The following is a 19,148-nucleotide window of genomic DNA, read 5'->3' as shown; positions in this document are numbered from 1 at the left end:
CTTTTCTCTCCATTTCAGTTTATTTTTACATACAAGTTTACTGCATCTCTTAAAACTTTTTAAGAGCTTATGTCTTCCTTGACTGTTTCTCTGTTTTGAAGACAGTCAAGCATAGTTTCAGCATGCTCATTTAACTCAGAAGTGAAAGATACATGATGGCACATCTTGAAATCACAGTACATGAGAGCAGTACTACTAGTTGAACATCTATGCAAAGGACAATTATTTTGTTAACCAAAGACAAAAGATTTTTGGTTTTTTAAATGCTGGACGCTTTAGACACACTTGCACCAAGGAAATGTTACTTGCAGTCAGTAGCAAGAGCCTAAAGCTGTTTGGAAGCAGACTATTTCACACTTGTATTTAATTGTGTAGAGGAAAATAAGGCAGTACTACAATTCTAGTACCTATGCACAGAATGTCTAAAAACTGTATCCTCAACTTGATAAGCTAAATCAGTCCCTCCTCTGAGGTTCTTAATTATTCCTTTAAATCTTGTCATAAATTGAATTTAAGTGCAATAGAAATGCAAGAAAAGAGTGTGATGGAAGGTCAAACCTAACCAAGAATGACTTAAAACTGTTTTTGAAATTAACAAAAGTACTACGAATTCTTGGCACTTGTGCATTTTCCAAAAGAAATTTTGACATTTTCAGAGTAGATCTAATTGGTACGTACACACACACACACACACACACCCCGATCTCTCTTTATAAAATACACAGCCTTAATGACTGGAGATCCTACTACTTGAACACATTAATCTAAATATATGAACAATTTCACAAGCTGAGGTTTATGACAGAATTTCAGGGTTAAGAACTTCTGTCAGTGGATCTCTGAAAAAGAAGCAGCAGCTCAATTATCTACTGAAGACTTAATCTCCCAGTTAAACTTCAAATACTTTGCCAGAACTTTACATTTTTCACAGATCTCGATCAATAGAGCTCAATCATCCACATTAGGGGTTGTTCTTACTATCAACCCAAGGAGGTTTCTGACTTGCAGTAATTCTCAATGAACCCAGTGGCTTCTGTGCAGGTCATAAAGGCAAAACTTCTTTGACGTAAATAGCATGTACTTTAAACTCTTACTTGGACCCTACTGTGAGATTTGACAAGTGTTTTTCACTGTCTGCATTAGAACAATGACAGTAAGTTTATCTTAATCTGAATAAATTTTTTACATTAATCTCTCCGAAAAGCACTTTCTGATAAAAATGTCAGACTTTAAATGCAGGTTACCAAACTGCAGCCTTCTAAGTCACTTCAAGATACCCTGTCACCCCTAGCATAGGACTAAATTTTGAATGGTACTAGCCTGAAATGCCATATTTAGTAAAGGCAGTATTTTAGCAACAGAAGAAAGCAATGTACATCACTAATTTTGGGAAAGCTAATTCATTTTTGTGCAGCTCTACAGGAGAGGCTTCATCTGCTTGTGCAGGGAGATTTCCATAAAAACCACAACAGTATTTATACATAAGCTTTGAAATTTCTAGTCCCTGTTTATTTGTAAGTGACAGGAAGTGTATGAAGGTACTTACCAGGACAGAATGAAGTATATTTCCTTACCTTTCCTGAATCAAGCTCTTTTTGAAAGTCCTCCATAGTATTGGCCACCACCATATGACTTTTTAGGTCCTCAGAAGCTCTAAGAAAAGGGAAAAAAAATTCAGTCAGGGAAGATTTATGCACATGACCTCACTGGCCAAATGAACTAAGTTTTCAGAGTCAGTCAAAACAAAGTTACATGAAGAGAAGCTATATATTCATTTGAATCTTCCTAATCAGGTTATGTCTTTCTACCTCTTCTGCCCTCAAGAGATAAAATTCTAATTAATTGCCAATAGGCTGTTCTTCAGGTTGCTGCACGCTTTGATGCACCACTTCAACATGCACTGCTGTGCATGTTAGTTCAACAGTGACCAGCTGTAGATAGAAACAGGTAAGTAGTACAGATGTAGGTTTGTCTTTTTTAATTATGTTCTAAAACTAAATACCAAAATGCTTTTTGACTAGGTAAAAATATTCTTCTTGTAAGCAACTTTGATTACCACAGAAGAAAGTAGGAAAACTCATCTGCTGCGGTGCTGGATCAGCACCATATTCTTTCTTGGGGTCCTTACAAACAACAGTTTGCAATGACAGACATGCAAGGGATTTGTCATATGCAGTAAGTGCAAGTAACAGTTCCAAAAGCATTTGACTGCTTATAAGAAAACAATATTATGAAAGTCAATAGGACTAGGGTCTTAAAATACACTTCTGAACATAGAACTTCAACTACTGAAGTTTCTTGGACAACTTTGTGTCTTTCAAAATTCCCTACCAAAAGCATCTTTCAGGAACAAATCCTGTGCATTATTATCCCATGAACTATTTATGGTGTATTTGTTTATTAATACTTTACATAAATTCACAGAGTATTTTTAAAAATAAGTTCACAACCTTTAACATGAGCACAATAGGAAACTTCTATCACTGTACGTGAACAAATTTCAGAGGTGGAAAAAAGAAATGTCACAGGAAGATGGGCCTAACCTGTCTTTCTGAACAGGTGAACCAATAAGGTGAGAAATTCTTCTGACAGGTCAAGTGCATCTGTGACTAGCACAGCCATTTACTGTACCTCTCAATTTACCTGTTGTAAAGGTTAGTATGGATCTCCTCCAAAATCTGCTTCAGTCGACCTTCTGCCTCATGTTCAGAAAAGGTCAGCTTCTGTCCTGTGTCTCTTCTAACAGCTACGAACTGTTGGCTCTTCATGTCTCGTGGTCCCACTTCAACCCTGACTGGAACACCCTTCATTAAAAAGAGTTAGGAGTTATAATGAATAAGTCATTCTCAGATGAGTTCAATTTCTTTCTCTCTCTCTCTCTTTTTTGGTTGTTCTAAAGCCCAGTCTTAATATAGAACCACTTTACACACTTATATTTCTTTGAAAAAAATGAGCATATATTCCACTGCTTTTATGCATTTCTGTCTTTCCCATCTATGCTCTCTTCACTTTTGTATTATACCTTGCTCCAACCTTGCTCCACTAGCTTGGAGACTGCATCTGTGCCAACATGCAAGTAATACTAAGACAGTTAAAGCACAACTGAAACTACTGTAAGGCAGTTATCCCAGATAGTGCAAATCAGATTTTTGAAGTCTGAATGGTTAAGACTTCTATACTAATTTTAATGTTATAGTTCATCCAATAATACCTTTCAATCCTGCTTTCACAAAACACTTGCAACTGTATGAACAGCAAATAGCAAAAGTTGTTAAATATAGCCCTAATATTAACATTAATTGCATAGAATATTTCACTACAAACAGTTACTTTATTTATGTAAAGCTTTTATGCTTCATAAGCTTTGATCATAAGAACTATGTAATTTCTGGTCTCCCATATGCCATCAGACAAAAAGTTTCCATTTTACTACTCAGTTAAGAGTCTACTGAGCCTAATTGATTTTCCCTATATTCTGCTAATGTGTCCCAAGCTGTACACATTCCTTCATGGGAAATGAAGAGAGTAAGTGCAAATGCATTTTGGTGTTGGGTTTGTTGTTGTTTGTTTGGGTTTTTTTTTCCTTAAGGGAAATATAATTGGTAAGCTAAAAAGCGAAAAGCTAAAAACATTCTACAGTGTTCAACAGGTGAACAGGATAATGGAAGACATTTACCCAAGCTTTCTATGTATCTATGTACTCTGGAATCTCTTCAACTTCACAGCTTCCAAATGATACCCTATACCTCCCCCACCCTTATTTATGCTTAAAAAATGAATAATATAGTAAAATCTGTCTGAAAGATAAAGTATCTACTCCTACTGCAAAGCTACATAAAAATCTATTCAAAACTGTTACTAACAATTTAAACTGAACAAATGTTGTAGTTTATGGCATACAAAAAAAGCTGTCTCCATAATTAAAACTCATTGGAAAGTATCTAGTATTTCTTATTGTAATACCACTTTGCAGTGAAAGGATGCCTAATGGCCACATAGGAAGACTCCCTAAGAAAAAGCAATGGAACTAGTAATACCAGACGTTATAAAACAAGCACAAATGACTTGGCTCTTTTTGGAGGTCACATCAGATATCTGCTAAGCTGAAGAATACATAAGGCAAAATACTTTCCAATTCTTTCCTGCACTTCTTACTCCAGTACCCTTGTATTTTTTACCCTATGAAATTTCTTATCAGTACTCCATAAAATGAGTGCACTTCACCTGCAATTAGCCTGAAGATGCAGTTTATGTATTATGCTGGACACATCAGTAGATTTTATTAAAAAAAAAAAAAAAAAAAAAATCAAGGTTGCCCTGTGCTGTGCCTCCTTGATAAACCTAATTTTATTTTAAAATAAGTCTCCCAACATGGAATCTTGACATTAGAGCTCCATTTAAAAAAAAAAAAAATATATATATATAAAGTAACACAAAGGGAAGAGAACTTGCACACAATAGGAACTTTCAATAGTTCAGGGAGCTTCTATCATAGAATCATTTAGGTTGGAAAGGACCTTTAAGATCATCAAGTCCAACCGTTAACTTAATTGCCATCCCACCATTAAACCATGTCCCTGAGCACCTCATCTACCTATCTTTTAAATGCCTCCAGGGATGGGAGCAATCTCATTTTGAACCATCTTCAGAACAGGCAACAAATCAGCCAGGCAAAGATGTGCTGTTTTCACACGGAAAGCCAGCAAGTTATCTTGAAATTTTCCCTATTTACTTTTAGCAATTTATTTACAACTTAAGTTACAATAACATGGGCTTTTTTTAAAAGGCATTTTCCTACATTATTTTTAAGTGAGAATACTTATTCTATTTCTACTATACTGTACTAAAACCATACAGAAAAATATATATACAAAGATGATTTTTAAAAATCTGTCTAACAGGGGCCTTTAATAGAAGAATCAACATTTAACTACACAAACTCAGAACAGTATCTGAAAAACAGCATTATACTTAGTCATAAGTATTTAGTTCCGTTACCCTTAACTTGATCATTTGTGTGTCAGATTTTGTTTTTCCAAGACTGTCTGCGCTGTGCAAAGATCCGTTTCCAGGATACGTATAATTGTGCAGTACATAACATCTGTTGCTTTGCATTTTCCGAGCTTCGCAAAGCATACTTTCCTATATTCACTTGAGTGTATGGACTGACAGAAGAGATATATTGTCACAGTTCAAATAAACCAACAACTACGGCAACTACTCTGTACTGAAAAGCATCTAAGTAACTACCATCTTACATAGCCCAAATAGATAAAAAAAAAAAAAAAAAAAAAAATCAAGGTTGCCCTGTGCTGTGCCTCCTTGATAAACCTAATTTTATTTTAAAATAAGTCTCCCAACATGGAATCTTGACATTAGAGCTCCATTTAAAAAAAAAAAAAATATATATATATAAAGTAACACAAAGGGAAGAGAACTTGCACACAATAGGAACTTTCAATAGTTCAGGGAGCTTCTATCATAGAATCATTTAGGTTGGAAAGGACCTTTAAGATCATCAAGTCCAACCGTTAACTTAATTGCCATCCCACCATTAAACCATGTCCCTGAGCACCTCATCTACCTATCTTTTAAATGCCTCCAGGGATGGTGACTCCACCACTTCCCTGGGCAGCCTGTTCCCTTTCAGTCTTACACTGAAGATTAACATATTGAAAAGTAATTTCAAGTTCAGAACAAAAATATGATCCCATAACATCACTCAATACATTATTCCACTTCTAATTACCATTGTCTCATTATGTTCACTATTTTTCTTTTACAGAAGCCTCTTATATTTGATGAAGCAGAACTGTTCCTCTTAACTACTATATGAAGGGAACATGGTAATTTTGAAACAAAAAATACTGCTCCTTTCTTTGTTGATGCTGTACAGGTTTATCTTCTCTGTTCCACTGTTGTGAATCTGGAGAAACTTAAATAATAGTACAATTTGTTAAACATGCAAGTAATTTGTACTATTAATTTAATTTTCTAGGTACATAAAGTGGAGGCTTGGAAGTTCAAGAATCACTAGTGACACAGAAATCCTAGCAAACAGAGCAAGTATCAGAAAATATGCTTTCCTCATTTACTAATGAAGGTCACTGATTATCAGGCAGCATTTCTTCATTTAGAGAAAATTTTTGCTTTCAGAATACAAGGCACGCATAACATGCCTCACACATATCCAACATAAAAGCTTCAAAACACCTCCTGGGAAGAAACGTACCTTAAGTTCCCAGTGGTTGAACTTCCAACCAGGTGAATAGTTGTCTCTTAAATCAGCCCGTACACGGATATTAACACTAAGCAGCCTATTACGATACTCGTTACATTTCTTCAGTAAAGCCTCTTTGTCCTCTTCAGAAAGGGAATTTGTAATACCACAGGGTATAATTACAACCTGCAATATAACATGACATGTACTTTATGTAACAAGAAAATTAGTTCCTAGTTATCATAAAAACTTAAAAACAATATTGTGGCCCTATATCCAAGTAATTTCTTTCAAGTTCTCAGAAGTAAAGGATACGTTTCCCTTCTCATCCAAATGATACAGATAAAATTATTTTAAATAGATGGACTATTAAAGGCAGCTTGTCCACCACAAGTATCCTAATGATTTGTATTAACTTTATACAGCATGCTCTGTAATCAAACACCTTCTATCCTAAGTTAAGTATCCCAGGTGCCCGATATGAAATGGTCATGAATTCCAAGACAGGAAAGGAAACAAAATGGTAGTTTAAGGCATTTTTACACACCTGAACGCAGGCTACTCGAGGTGGGAGCACCAATCCCATGTTATCTCCATGAATCATTGTCATTACACCAATAGTTCGAGTTGTAATGCCCCAGGAATTCTGATAAGCGAACTGTTTTTCTCCTGGTTTCTTGGGATCTTCAAATACAATTTCAAACATCTTTGAGAAATTCTGTCCTAGATGATGTGATGTTGCTCCCTGAAATAGTTGCACACAAAAAATTCTACTCAATGGAAAGTTAAGTCTATCATTTAAGGCTTTCATCTTACTGTATTTACTGAAAAAAATATTCTTCTAGTAGATAAATACCTGGATAGCTCTTCCACTGGCAGATATAAATGCCTCTACAGTGGTTGTATAATCACCACCAGCGAATTTTTCCTTCTCTGTCTTCCTTCCTTTCACAACAGGTATTGCTAGGAGATCTTCATACACTTGAGCATACAGATCAAGTATCTGCATTACCTATGATGAATATACTGTCTTAAGAATTACTCAGTATTTTGCATTTGCTAGATCATGAAGTATTTTTATATGCCTGAGTCTAAAATCTTAAAAATTTAACACTTTCTCAAGACTGTGACTAAAACCAAAGACTTCAATTGCTTTAAACTTTGGCTGTTATTTTCTATGAATCAAATAGCAACAACTATAAGCCAGGACAGAAAACAAGGAGTCACTGCAGAAATGCCAGTGCAATGGCTATACTGACTTCAAGTTTGCACCCAGAAGTTTGAACATCTGCTAAGTAAATAAAGATATGCCATGATACTCAATGAAACATCAGTATTTTGGGCTAAGGAAGTGTTAAAATCTCCAGCAGTTAACATGCAAATGCATTATTTAGATTTTCAAGGAAAATAGTTTTTACGGAAAGCATTCTTTGTATATCACGCTCTTCAAACTCCCTATTGTTTGAAGAGACTAAAGCCTCAGACATGGGTTACATCTGAGAAAAAAAATGGGTTCTAGTATACTTGGCATTTTTCATGAGGACTCCCAAAGAAAAGGAGACAGATTCCTACCAGGCCCTAGTAAAAAACATTTGTGTTGCTATGGAGTAAGGTATCTTTCTGAAAGCAAAAGCACCAGTGCATTTGCTCTTTACCTCCTCTGCTGCTTCTTCATATGTTGCAAATGCTGTGTGACCCTCTTGCCAAAGGAACTCACGAGTGCGAAGGAAAGGTTGGGGATGTTTGAACTCCCAGCGCTGGAGGGGGGGAAATAAAATTGAACACCATGATTAACACTGATGTGTCAAATTATTGTTAAAAATAATTTTTATAAACATTTAAAAAATCTGAAAAAAAGGTAAAAAGTCAACTATTCACAGATTGCTACTTAAAGCATATAATCAAAAATACACATTGATAAAGTATGTTTTATTAAAAACAGTGAGAAAAATCACATAAACCACATTCACACTTTTGCCATGAAATATATGCTGTGGTCAGTATCATCATGCCATGTCCACGTAGAATAATTGTCCTACACTGCACTTGTGATACAACAGTTACTCAGAAATCCTGTACAGACATACCACAACGTTGCACCACTGATTAAGCTTGATAGGAAGATCTCTGTGTGACTGCACCCACTTTGCATAGGCAGGATACATGACTGTAAAAAGAAAGCAGCTTTGGGTGTTTGCACAATACAGCCAGTTTATGCCCAAACCTTTCTTTTTGCTACACGTAAGTTTAATGTTCTCTGCTGTGAGAAATATGCTTTTATGTTTAATTCTCTTTAAAACCCATTTTTTTTTGTCTTAACACATCATGTTTTCACTGAAAGGAGTACTTTTACTTCGTCCTGTGTCTTTGCAAAATAGCTTGCTTGCTGCTGGTCAAAGTACAATTGAAAGCTTAATATCTAATGACGTTATATTTGAGTCACTGGCTTAAGAGTGTGTAAGTATATCTAGGTTCACAAATAAAAACTGACCTCGAGATTTCAGGATGCTATACCATACCTGATTCAGTTAAAAACTCATGCAACCATAGGTCTTAAGATGATTAAATTACTCGGAGGAAATTTTAGTAAAAGCTAGTTTCACAGCTATAGTCAAAGTACATGCAAAATTGAAGTGAATTATGAGATTAAGCAATTTTCTTATAAACAATATAAAACAATCAAATGTGCTTTTCAGTCTAAGCAAGTCAATCTTCAGGATACTAATCCTAGACTGTACGTTTCCTAGAAAAGTCCTTTTAAGGGAACATATGGTGGTGTGACATTTATTATAAGCAGCAGCAAATTTAGGAAATTTTGATAAGGAGTTATAGCAAACACTCTAAAAAAATGGGTTTGCACTTTTGAAAATGGATGCTTGTCTATCAGCTACACTATACCTGTAACTGTTTTCTTTACAGCAGCCAAACTGCATAAAAAGATATCTACCTGTTTCACTTGTGGGACGTACAGCAATTGGTTCAGCCAGATCTGTTTTCCCGGATCTTGTGACCCAGGGGGGGGGGAAATCAAACAAAACAAGTTTGAAAAAACCCTTACTTTCATACTCAGCTGCAGACTAAGTAGTTGGGTTTTCCTGTATTTAGATTAAAATAGTGTTTTGAAGTGTACCTCAGGAGCAAAATCAGCAATATGAGTCTTCTCTTTCTCTAGGGCAGCCTGGGACACAAACATGGGGAAGTAACAGTTTTCCACTCCAAGCTTCTTAATCTCTGCATCAAAGAAGTTCTTGATAGCTTCCCAAATAGCGTAAGCCCAAGGACGAAGAACATAACAGCCACTCACATCATAGTATTCAATCATCTCTGATTTTGTGATCACCTTTCAAAAGATTATTTAGATACTGAAGTTTCAATTTCATACACAAAGAACATTCAGTAATTCAAGTATGTAGCATGCAATTCAAGAAAAGTCTCCTATTTAAAAGTCTTTGTGCTCAAAAAGTTAGCAAAGATAGGCTTTGAGATCGCTTTTGTTACCTATAATTAGAGAACATTAAGCAGGAACATTAAGTTTAATAGATCTGAATAGTGTAAATACTTAACTAAAACTGAATTTCATGAATCCAAGTAAGAGACAGCTGATTTCCAGGTACCAACAAACTGCACTTTTGTAATAAATGTCTCTACCTCATGTCAGAAAAGATTTTTATTTCTTAGGCTATATGCAAAAATTATACTAGTGAGAAGCAATGTAGACCACTGATATCTATTTATAATCTTTCATAACTAGGCTAACCTAAACTAATCACCTCTACTCTGGTTGTTTTGAACCTCATGAGCCAGCAAACTCATTCTGTAACAACAGGTACTAACTTTTGTCATATATCATATTGAGGTAAAATAAAACTCCCAAGCCTGTGAAATTCCTATCACTTCACTCAAGTTTTGCACTCTTAATGAAAGAGGAATACATACATAAATTAAGAAAATTTTTTTGTATATATATATATATAGGGAGGGAGGGTGAAATCGTTGACCCTCATCCTTCATACAGCTTCCTAAATTTATTCAGCCTCCAATCCAGGCACTTCTATTTAAGACCATGATAGCAATGTAAGAAATAGAAAGAGTAAGTACTTTATTTTGTATTTTAAAAAAAAAAAAAAAAAAGCCCAACACAAACCCCCCAGAAATGCAAGATAAGATATAAATCCAAAACAGATTTTGATTTATATGAGGATGAAAGAATTCTTTAATTCAAACTGATATGCACTTACCTGAGAGAACCAGTCTGCAAGATTTTCTTCTTTTTTAGCTTCTAGACCCAGCCTATGGTATTAGAAAAGAACCAGGTTTGTGCTGTACAGCATTTACCAGTGAAATTTATCCTAACCTTTTTTCTTTTTTTTTCTTGTGGGGGTGAGGGAGGGTGGCACAAAAAGAGGAGCATGGACAGAATATTTTAACTTTACTTCATAAAGCTAACTTTTCCCAAATTTGTTTCTGAGAGTTCAGTATGTATTGGCTAGCAGGAATTGCTAGCATTTCCTTACCTTCGCTAACACGACTATTTCATAAGAACAGCTCCATTTCGTTTCTCCTGTTTGAACCCTTCTAATTCTCACCATGATTGCATCAAAGAACCTCATCATGACACATTAAAAAAAACAAGCACCTCCAATAAGAACCTAAGACTAACCAGACCTGTGTATAAGCTGCCTTACTCTTCATTTTAAAAATTTATTACCTAACCAGTGGCTAGAATTTCAGGAAATGTATGCAACTCCAATTGACCATTCATGTGAATGTCAGTCACACTGTTCAAGACAGAACACTGACCCTACCACCAAAACAAAGATAACCAGTAGAACTACAAGAATCCTAAAGAAGGCTAAACAAACCAGACTCAAATGACAGTAGACATAAGTAAAGTTTTTATATCTCTACAGAGAAGTTTTAATGGTGAAAATTTCATATGGCATAATGGCATAATTTCTATATAAAATAACCACATCTCTGTGTCTAACATAGTTTATGTATCTGAAACAGGAAATAAATAGTGCTGCATAACACACGCTGTGGAAAGACTTCTAAACTTTCAGGGTAGGAGCAGGAGAGGGGATCCACAGCAATCATCACTGGAGAGTTCCACCATCAACAGCAGCAGCAGTACCTTGCTCTGGGTTGGGCTACATACCTCCTGAGGTACTCACATGTCCTGGTTTCAGCTGGGATAGAGCTAATTTTCTTGCTACTAGCTGGCATAGTGCTGCATTTTGGATTTATTATGAGAATAATGTTGACAACACACTGATGTTTTAGTTGTTGCTGAATAGTGCTTACACTAAATCGAGGACTTTTCAGCTTCTCATGATCTACTGACTGAGAAGGCGAGAGATGCACAACAAGCTAGGAAGGGGCACAGCCAAGGACAGCTGACCCAAACTGGCTAAAGGGGTATTCCAGACCATATGACGTCATGCTCAGTATATAAACTAGGGGAAAGCTGGATGGGGGGCCGCCACTTGGGGACTGGCTGGGCATCAGTCGATGGGTGGTGTGCAACGGTATCGTGCATCACTTGCTTTGTATATTCTTTTGTTATTATTACTACTACTACATTTTTTTTTTCAGACTGTTCTTATCTCAACCCATGAGTTTTCTCACTTTTACTTTTCCAATTCCTTACCCCATCCTACCGGGGGGGAGCAAGTGAGCAGCTCAGTCACCAGCTGGGGTTAAACCACAACAGTCTTTTTTGATGCCTAACATGGGGCTCAATGGGTTCAGATAACAACAAATCTGACCAGAGCAAGTTAGAAAAAATTTGTTAAAAACATTCATTATATTAGTTTGATAGTTGCTGGTCACAATACTGATTAATTTGCTCACAAAGCTGTTGTGTGCTTGTTCTTAGAGCTGTGTTACGAAACACCTTACTTGCAGTATATGTTCCCTGTTGTGCTGTTTATCACCTCTGGGGGCTTGATTAAGGTTATCGTTTTGCTGTACTTTGTAACACTGGCTTATGATATGATAAAATGGCTGGTTGTGAGACGAATCTGGTACTTGTATTCAGCATTGCCGTCATCTCTGTACTTCAGGAACCATCTCTCAGAAACTATTAATAATTGCACTTTGTACCTTTTCTCCTTGGAGAGCCAATTTATGGGGGAGACACCTTCCCCTTCTCCTCCAGGCTAGTTACAATAGCTCTTGAGAATTTTTAATATCCTTGGGATGTTCAAACTGGCATCTTCCTATTGCTCCTACTCCTGAATGTGTTTCAGGTCTTGTTTAAAGTTAAACAACTATTTAAGAACACTACCCAGAGATCTACCCTGAGGCTGGATAGTTATGAGTGGCAGGGTGTGTGGAATAGTATGGGCATAATATAGGACAGTGGGCACCTCCAGTGTTTTGAAACTTCAAACCTGAACAAGTGCAGAGTCCTGAAAACCTAGCTAACTATTTGGAAAAAGTATGCTGTCACCCTGGCAACTCCAGAGAGACACAAATCACTGCAATGTGCTGGGGCCTGGCCCATGCCTACTGAGCCCTGCTCAACCCTATTCAGAACCCTGAAGGGGAAGAGAAGGTCTCTGGATCTGACAACAAAATGACAGGCACTCCAGCTACTCCAACCCTGGTGACAGGCACTGCAGCTTAACCAGAAAACCAATCCATGCCAGTATCAGTCATCCCTATATACAATTAGAAATCTTGGAAGTGAAAGTCAGCTTGTTTAGTAAGGGATAATGGAAAAGCAGGGCCATCATGAGAAGAGGAAGAGGCAGAACTCATAAATGAGATGGTAACCACTTAATCCCTATCCCTGAGTGAACTGCAAGGTATGTTAAAAGATTTCAGCTGTCATCCAGGCGAGCACGTTGTCACCTGGCTGTTCCAATGCTGGGATAATGGGGCCAGTAGCCTGGAATTAGAGGGTAAAGAAGCCAAGCAGCTGGGATCCCTTTCTAGGGAAGGCAGCATTGACAAAGCAATTGGAAAAGGAGCACAAGTCCTCAGCCTCTGGAGGTGACTCCCGTCAGGCATGAAGGAAAATTATCCCTTCAAGGAAGATGATGTGCGCCACCCAGGCAAGTGGATCACCATGAGAGAGGTATCCAGTACTCGAGGGAATTAGCTGTGCTGGAGGTGATTTACAGTGACCTGGACAACAAGCAGTTATCCAAAGATCCAGATGAAGTCCGGTGCACATGACCCATGTGGTAGAAGTTTGCATTGAGCGTACCATCGCCGTATGCCAACTCGTTGGCAATACTGACCTGGAAAGATGGAGAGGAACCAACTGTGGATGAATTGGCTAGCCAGCTCTAGCAATACAAATAGAATCTCTCTTCCTCTCTCGTCTTGGCTGTGGAGAAACTGTCTTGGAAGGTCCAGCAACTTGAAGAGGATATGTCCTACTCCCCACCCATACAGACCAGTATCTCAGCTATTATGAACAAACTCAAGAGAGGATATAGAGGGTACACACCATAGGTCACCCTGTGGTTCTACCTGTGTGACCATGGAGAAGACATGGAAAATCTACCTCAATCCTAGAGGCACAAGTATGTGAGTTGCAAGGAAAAAAACATCACAAAAGGGGGTTCTTCCAGGAAAATTGCTGCTCTAGTTTTCAGTGGGCAGTTCCCCAGACAGAGTAGGAGGGCTGATCTTAATGAAGAGACTTCTGACTTGCATTTACAAGAAGTGAGTAATGAATTCTATGACCAGGACTAGAGGGGCCTTGCCTCCAGCCAGGTGGAGGAAAGGGGCAAATGGGTTTACTGGACTGCGTGGATTCACTGGCCTGGCACATCAGACCCATAGGAATATGAGGCTCTAGTGGACACCAGTGCAGTGTACTCTAATGCCATCAAGCTATACAGAGGCAGGATCCATCTGTATTTCTGGAGTGACAGGGGGATCTCAAGAGCTGACTGTATTGGAAGCCGAAGTGAGTCTAACTGGGAATGTGTGGCAACAGTACCCCATTGTGACTGGCCCAAAGGCTCCATGCATCCTTGGCATAGACTACCTCAGAAGAGGGTATTTTAAGGACCCAAAAGGGTACCAGTGGGCTTTTGGTATAGCTGTGTTGGAGATGGAGGAAATCAAGCAGCTGTCTACCTTGCCCAGTCTCTCAGAGGACCCTTCTGTTGTGGGGTTGCTGAAGGTCAAAGAACAACAGGTGCTGATCAGCCACCACAATGGTGCACTGGTTGCAATATCGCACCAAGACTCCCTGATTCCCATCTATAAGCTGATCCATTGACTGGAGAGCCAGGATGTGATCAGCAAGACTCGCTTGCCCTTGAACAGTTCTATAGGCCCAACAGGCCAGTGCAAAAGTCTCATGGAGAGTGGAGACTAACAGCAGACTATTGGGACCTGAATGAAGTGACGCTGCCGCTGAGTGCTGCCGCGCCAGACATGCTAGAACCTCAACACAAACTGGAGTCAAAGGCAGCCAAGTGGTACACCACAATCGATATCACTAGTGCGTTCTTCTCAGTCCCTTTGGGAGCAGAGTGCAGGCCACAGTTTGCTTTCACTTGGAGGGGCATCCAGTACACCTGGAACTGACTGCCCCAGAGGTGGAAACATAGCCCTACCATTTGCCATGGACTGATCCAGACAGCACTGGAACAAGGTGAAGCTCCAGAACACCTGTGATACACTGATGACATCATTGTATGGGGCAACACAGCAGAAGAAGTTTTTGAGAAAGGGAAGAAAATAGTCCAAATCCTTCTGAAAGCCGTTTTTGCCATAAAACAAAGTAAGGTCAAGGGACCTGCACAGGAGATCCAGTTTTAAGAATAAAATGGCAAGATGGATGTCATCAGATCCCAATGGACGTGATCAACAAAATAACAGCTATGCCCCACCAACTAGCAAAAATGAAACACAAGTTTTCTTAGGCACTGTGGGATTTTGGAGAATGCATATTCCAAATTACAGTCTGATCATAAGCCCTATCAAGTGACCCAGAAGAAGAAAGATTTCAAACGGGGTCCTGAGCAACAACAAGCCTTTGAACAAATTAAACAGGAGATAGTTCATGCAGTAGCCCTTGGGCCAGTTCAGGCAGGGCAAGATGTAAAAAAAATGCTCTACACCACAGGTAGGGAAAATTGCCCTACCTGGAGCCTCTGGCAGAAAGCACCACGGGAGACTCAAAGTTGACCCCTAGCGTTTTGGAGTCAGGGATACAGAGGATCTGAGGCCTGCTATACTTGAACTGAAAATGAGATATTGGCAGCATATGAAGGGATTCAAGGGGCTTCAGAAGTGGTTGGTACTGAAGCACAGCTTCTCCTGGCACCCTGACTGCTGGTGCTGGGTTAGATATTCAAAGGGAGGATCCCCTCTACACATCATGCAACTGATGCTACGTGGAGCAAGTGGGTTTCACTAATCACACAATGGGCTCAAATAGGAAACCCCAGTCACTCAGGAATCTTGGAAGTGATCATGGACTGGCCAGAAGGCAAAGACTTTGGAATATCGCCAGAAGAGGAAGTGACACATGCTGAAGAGGCCCCACTGTATAATAAACTGCCAGAAAATGAGAACCAATATGCCCCATTCACTGATGGGTCCTGTTGTCTTATGGAAAAGCCTTGGAGATGGAAGGCTGCTGTATGGAGTCCTATACGACAAGTCGCAGAAACTGCTGAAGGTGAATCAAGTCAGTTTGCAGAGATGAAAGCCATCCAGCTGGCTTTAGATATCTCTAACAAGAAAAATGGCCAGTACTTTATCTCTATACTGACTCATGGATGGTGGCAAATGCCCTGCGGGAGTGGCTGCAGCAACAGAAGCAGAGTAACTGTCAGTGCAGAGGCAAACCCATCTGGGCCGCTGCATTGTGGCAAGATATTGCTGCCCAGGTAGAGAAGCTGGTTGTAAAAGTATGCCATGTAGATGCTCACATACCCAAGAGTTGGGTGAAGAATACCGAAACAACCCACAGGTAGATCAGGCTGCTAAGATCGAAGTGGCTCAGGTGGATCCGGACTGGCAACATAAGGGTGAATTATTCCTAGCTCGGTGGGCCCATGACACCTCAGGCCATCAAGGAAGAGATGCAACATATAGATGGGCTCATGATCGAGGGGTGGACTTGATCATGGACACTACTGCACAGGTTATCCATGAATGTGAAACATGCACTGCAATCAAACAGGTCAAGCAGTCAAAGCTTCTGTGTTATGGTGGACGATTCTTGAAATATAAATATAGGGAGGCCTGGTAGATTGATGGGATCACACTCCCACAAATCTGCCAAGGAAAGCCCTATGTGCTTACAATGGTGGAAGCAATCACCGGGTGGCTGGAAACATATACTGTGCCCCATGCCACGACCTGGAACGCTATCCTGGGCCTTGAAAATTAAAACTTATGGCAACGTGGCACCCCAGAAAGAACTGAGTCAGAGAACGGGACTCACTTCTGAAACACCCTCTTAGGCTGAGGTGACTGAGCAAGATACAGCAGCACATTTGCAGAAGCAAATGAAGCAGCATAGCAAGTTCTCAATGACCGTAACAGTACTCACAGTAACAGAGTGTGCACACTGCTTTATGCTTTCTGCAGGTTAGGTACAATTTTCCTCAGTAGGATGCTGAGGTACAACTGACACTAAATAAACTTTCGTAACTTGCTTTTAGCTTGATCCTAAATGTGAAAACGAACACATTTGTTTTGCAAATGTCCATACGTTTGAGTGAAATGAGAAACCTGTAAAACTCTTAACTCTGCATAGAGATAAACAGTTGAGGTTTCTAGCAAATAGATTAAAAATCGCATCTTTACCTGGTTTGTTTCTTTGGGCCTTGACCCTCTCCTGATCCATTTGAGCAGAGTTCATTACCACTCTGTCCTTGCAAAGGTTCTTTTTTTGGGCCATCATTTTGTTTCTGTTGCTTACACTGCTTTTCACACTTGTTCTCTTTGTCTTTCTTCTTCTTGTCTTTGTCATCAGTGCCACTAGCAGAAACTGGTTTATAGTCAACCCCTGCAACAGACTTATACTGGGCCTTCAACTGAAGAAGTTCTTTAACAGCTGCATCTATCTTCTCCTTGAAGAACAAAAAAATAAGGATAAATTTATACAGAAATCACAGGAATAAAATGGCTCTATCAAAAAAATAAAACGGATCTACATATGGCATTGTGGACATCCACACAGTGTTGGGGGAAAAATCTGCAGAAGCCAATACTTAACTTAAATATGTTAACATTTGAAGGACCATATCTGGTGAAAGTAATTTTAAAAGTACATTTCCAATCTCAGAATTCAAATGCTGCCTATTCTAAATGTACATTTCTAATTCCCATAGTCACACTGAATTTAAAATAATTACATTTTTATATTACAGAATATTTTTACCTTTTCTGCTTTTTCTGACTTCAATTTCCTAACTTCATCTCCTTGAAGAGCTACTTTGCTAAACAGGGCTTTAGCTTCGGGTGTGTCTGGACCACTGGGTACTGTGTTTGATGCTTGGGGCAAAGCACCTTGAGGTACTGGTGGATGCCCTGGCTTGTAGTCCTGCCCGGTCTTTTCCTTGTAGTCAGCTTTTAGAGAAAGAAGGAGTTTTACTGCTTCATCTATTTCATCCTATATGGAGGACAAATAGCAAGATGCACTGGTGAGAATTAAAGAGAAAATTGACAAAAAGTATTGATTTTCAGACTAAGAAAATAAAGTTTCCATCTAGCAATAAACAGTGCTTCATAATTAGGGAAGGACTCAAGTAATAGCTCTCCCCCAAGCAACAGGTGTATGTTTGAAAGCTGTCACATTGTACCAGAATGTTCCCCTAGCCCATATGGGCAGCTACAACCTGTTAATAGCAGAATCTACACTGAAAAATACAACAAACTGTTTTAGAAAATGGCTTTTCAAAAAAAGAAACCAAAAAAACCAAACCCACCAAACAATCCAACACCAAAACCAATCCTGCAAGGTAGAAATATAGGTGGAAAAAAAAAAGACAGCTTCTGAAAACATAGGTTTGTCTCATGTTCTTTTCCACAACTATTACTGAATCTGTCAAGTTTTGAAAAGTCTTGCTGTTGTTGCAGCACACTAGATAGTTTTACCTTCATTTGTCCCAGATACAGCAAGAAAAAGCAAAATACATTAAGCGCTTTTGCAGGGTTGACATCTGCCATGCTTGTGCCTATTCATATAGATATGAGAGGTTAAGTTTGACTTTCTACACCAGTCAAATTTAGAATTTGCATCTCAGAGTCAAGAAAGTACCCAGCATCAGAGTAGCCTTGTGTGGCATTATCAGACGATGCAAATTTGACATCTAAGCTATGACCCAGACATAAGGGAGTTTAGTAAAGTTTGATCATTGCTTGGTGAAAGATTTCCCCCCAGTGGCAAAATGTGGTAAGAATTACAATTGCTTACTCTCTATTTACTATTATACCTTGGAAGCCTTCTCTGCTTTGAGTCTGCGTACCACTTCCCCTTGTTCAGCTACATTATCATAAAGTGCTTTGCCATCCACTAAGCTACAGGGTGCCAAGTTACTGCAGCATACAGAAGATGGAAGGGTAGTAGAAGGTATACAAGGAGGAGCTGAAGGTGGATTTCCAGGCTTGTACTCTTGACCTGTTTTTTGTTTATATTCTGCTTTTAGATTTAAAAGAATTTTCACAGCCTCATCTATTTGTTCCTGAAGCGAGAAAGGAAAAACAGCAGTTGCAGATAAAGATAGAAACAACAGAGATGCAACACAATAGCTAAGGTAACATAACCTTTACTAGAATGGCACTAACATAGCTGTTACAGAAAATTTTTAGAGCTAACTTGTGATTGTAAGTTGTCATTATTGAGTTCTGTGGTAAAACTTTTTAGCCAGAATACCTACAAGTTGCATATCAAAGGACCTAATCAGGCAGTATATGTAAGGGCTGATTTCTGTTCCATGAA

At 38.8% G+C, this 19,148-nt stretch overlaps 1 protein-coding gene across 1 annotated transcript in view; it reads right to left on the bottom strand.

The window, feature by feature from the left end:
- EPRS1 (glutamyl-prolyl-tRNA synthetase 1) overlaps positions 1-19,148 on the bottom strand; it is a 44,076-nt gene that overhangs the window by 2,388 nt on the left and 22,540 nt on the right. The window contains exons 15-27 of the mRNA XM_035902205.1: positions 18,643-18,891; positions 17,589-17,819; positions 17,012-17,277; positions 10,459-10,510; positions 9,349-9,560; positions 9,168-9,238; positions 8,308-8,387; positions 7,876-7,977; positions 7,077-7,232; positions 6,768-6,965; positions 6,233-6,406; positions 2,644-2,804; positions 1,575-1,653 (exon numbers count right to left, since the gene is read on the bottom strand). Of these exons, the coding sequence (XP_035758098.1) occupies positions 1,575-1,653; positions 2,644-2,804; positions 6,233-6,406; positions 6,768-6,965; positions 7,077-7,232; positions 7,876-7,977; positions 8,308-8,387; positions 9,168-9,238; positions 9,349-9,560; positions 10,459-10,510; positions 17,012-17,277; positions 17,589-17,819; positions 18,643-18,891 (2,031 nt within the window). The remainder of the gene's footprint in view (positions 1-1,574; positions 1,654-2,643; positions 2,805-6,232; positions 6,407-6,767; positions 6,966-7,076; positions 7,233-7,875; positions 7,978-8,307; positions 8,388-9,167; positions 9,239-9,348; positions 9,561-10,458; positions 10,511-17,011; positions 17,278-17,588; positions 17,820-18,642; positions 18,892-19,148) is intronic.

Source organism: Egretta garzetta, unplaced genomic scaffold (genome assembly GCF_000687185.1).
Source record: "Egretta garzetta isolate BGI_Z169 unplaced genomic scaffold, ASM68718v1 scaffold339, whole genome shotgun sequence".
Lineage (NCBI taxonomy): Eukaryota > Metazoa > Chordata > Aves > Pelecaniformes > Ardeidae > Egretta > Egretta garzetta.
This window is presented reverse-complemented; position numbering and strand designations above follow the sequence as displayed.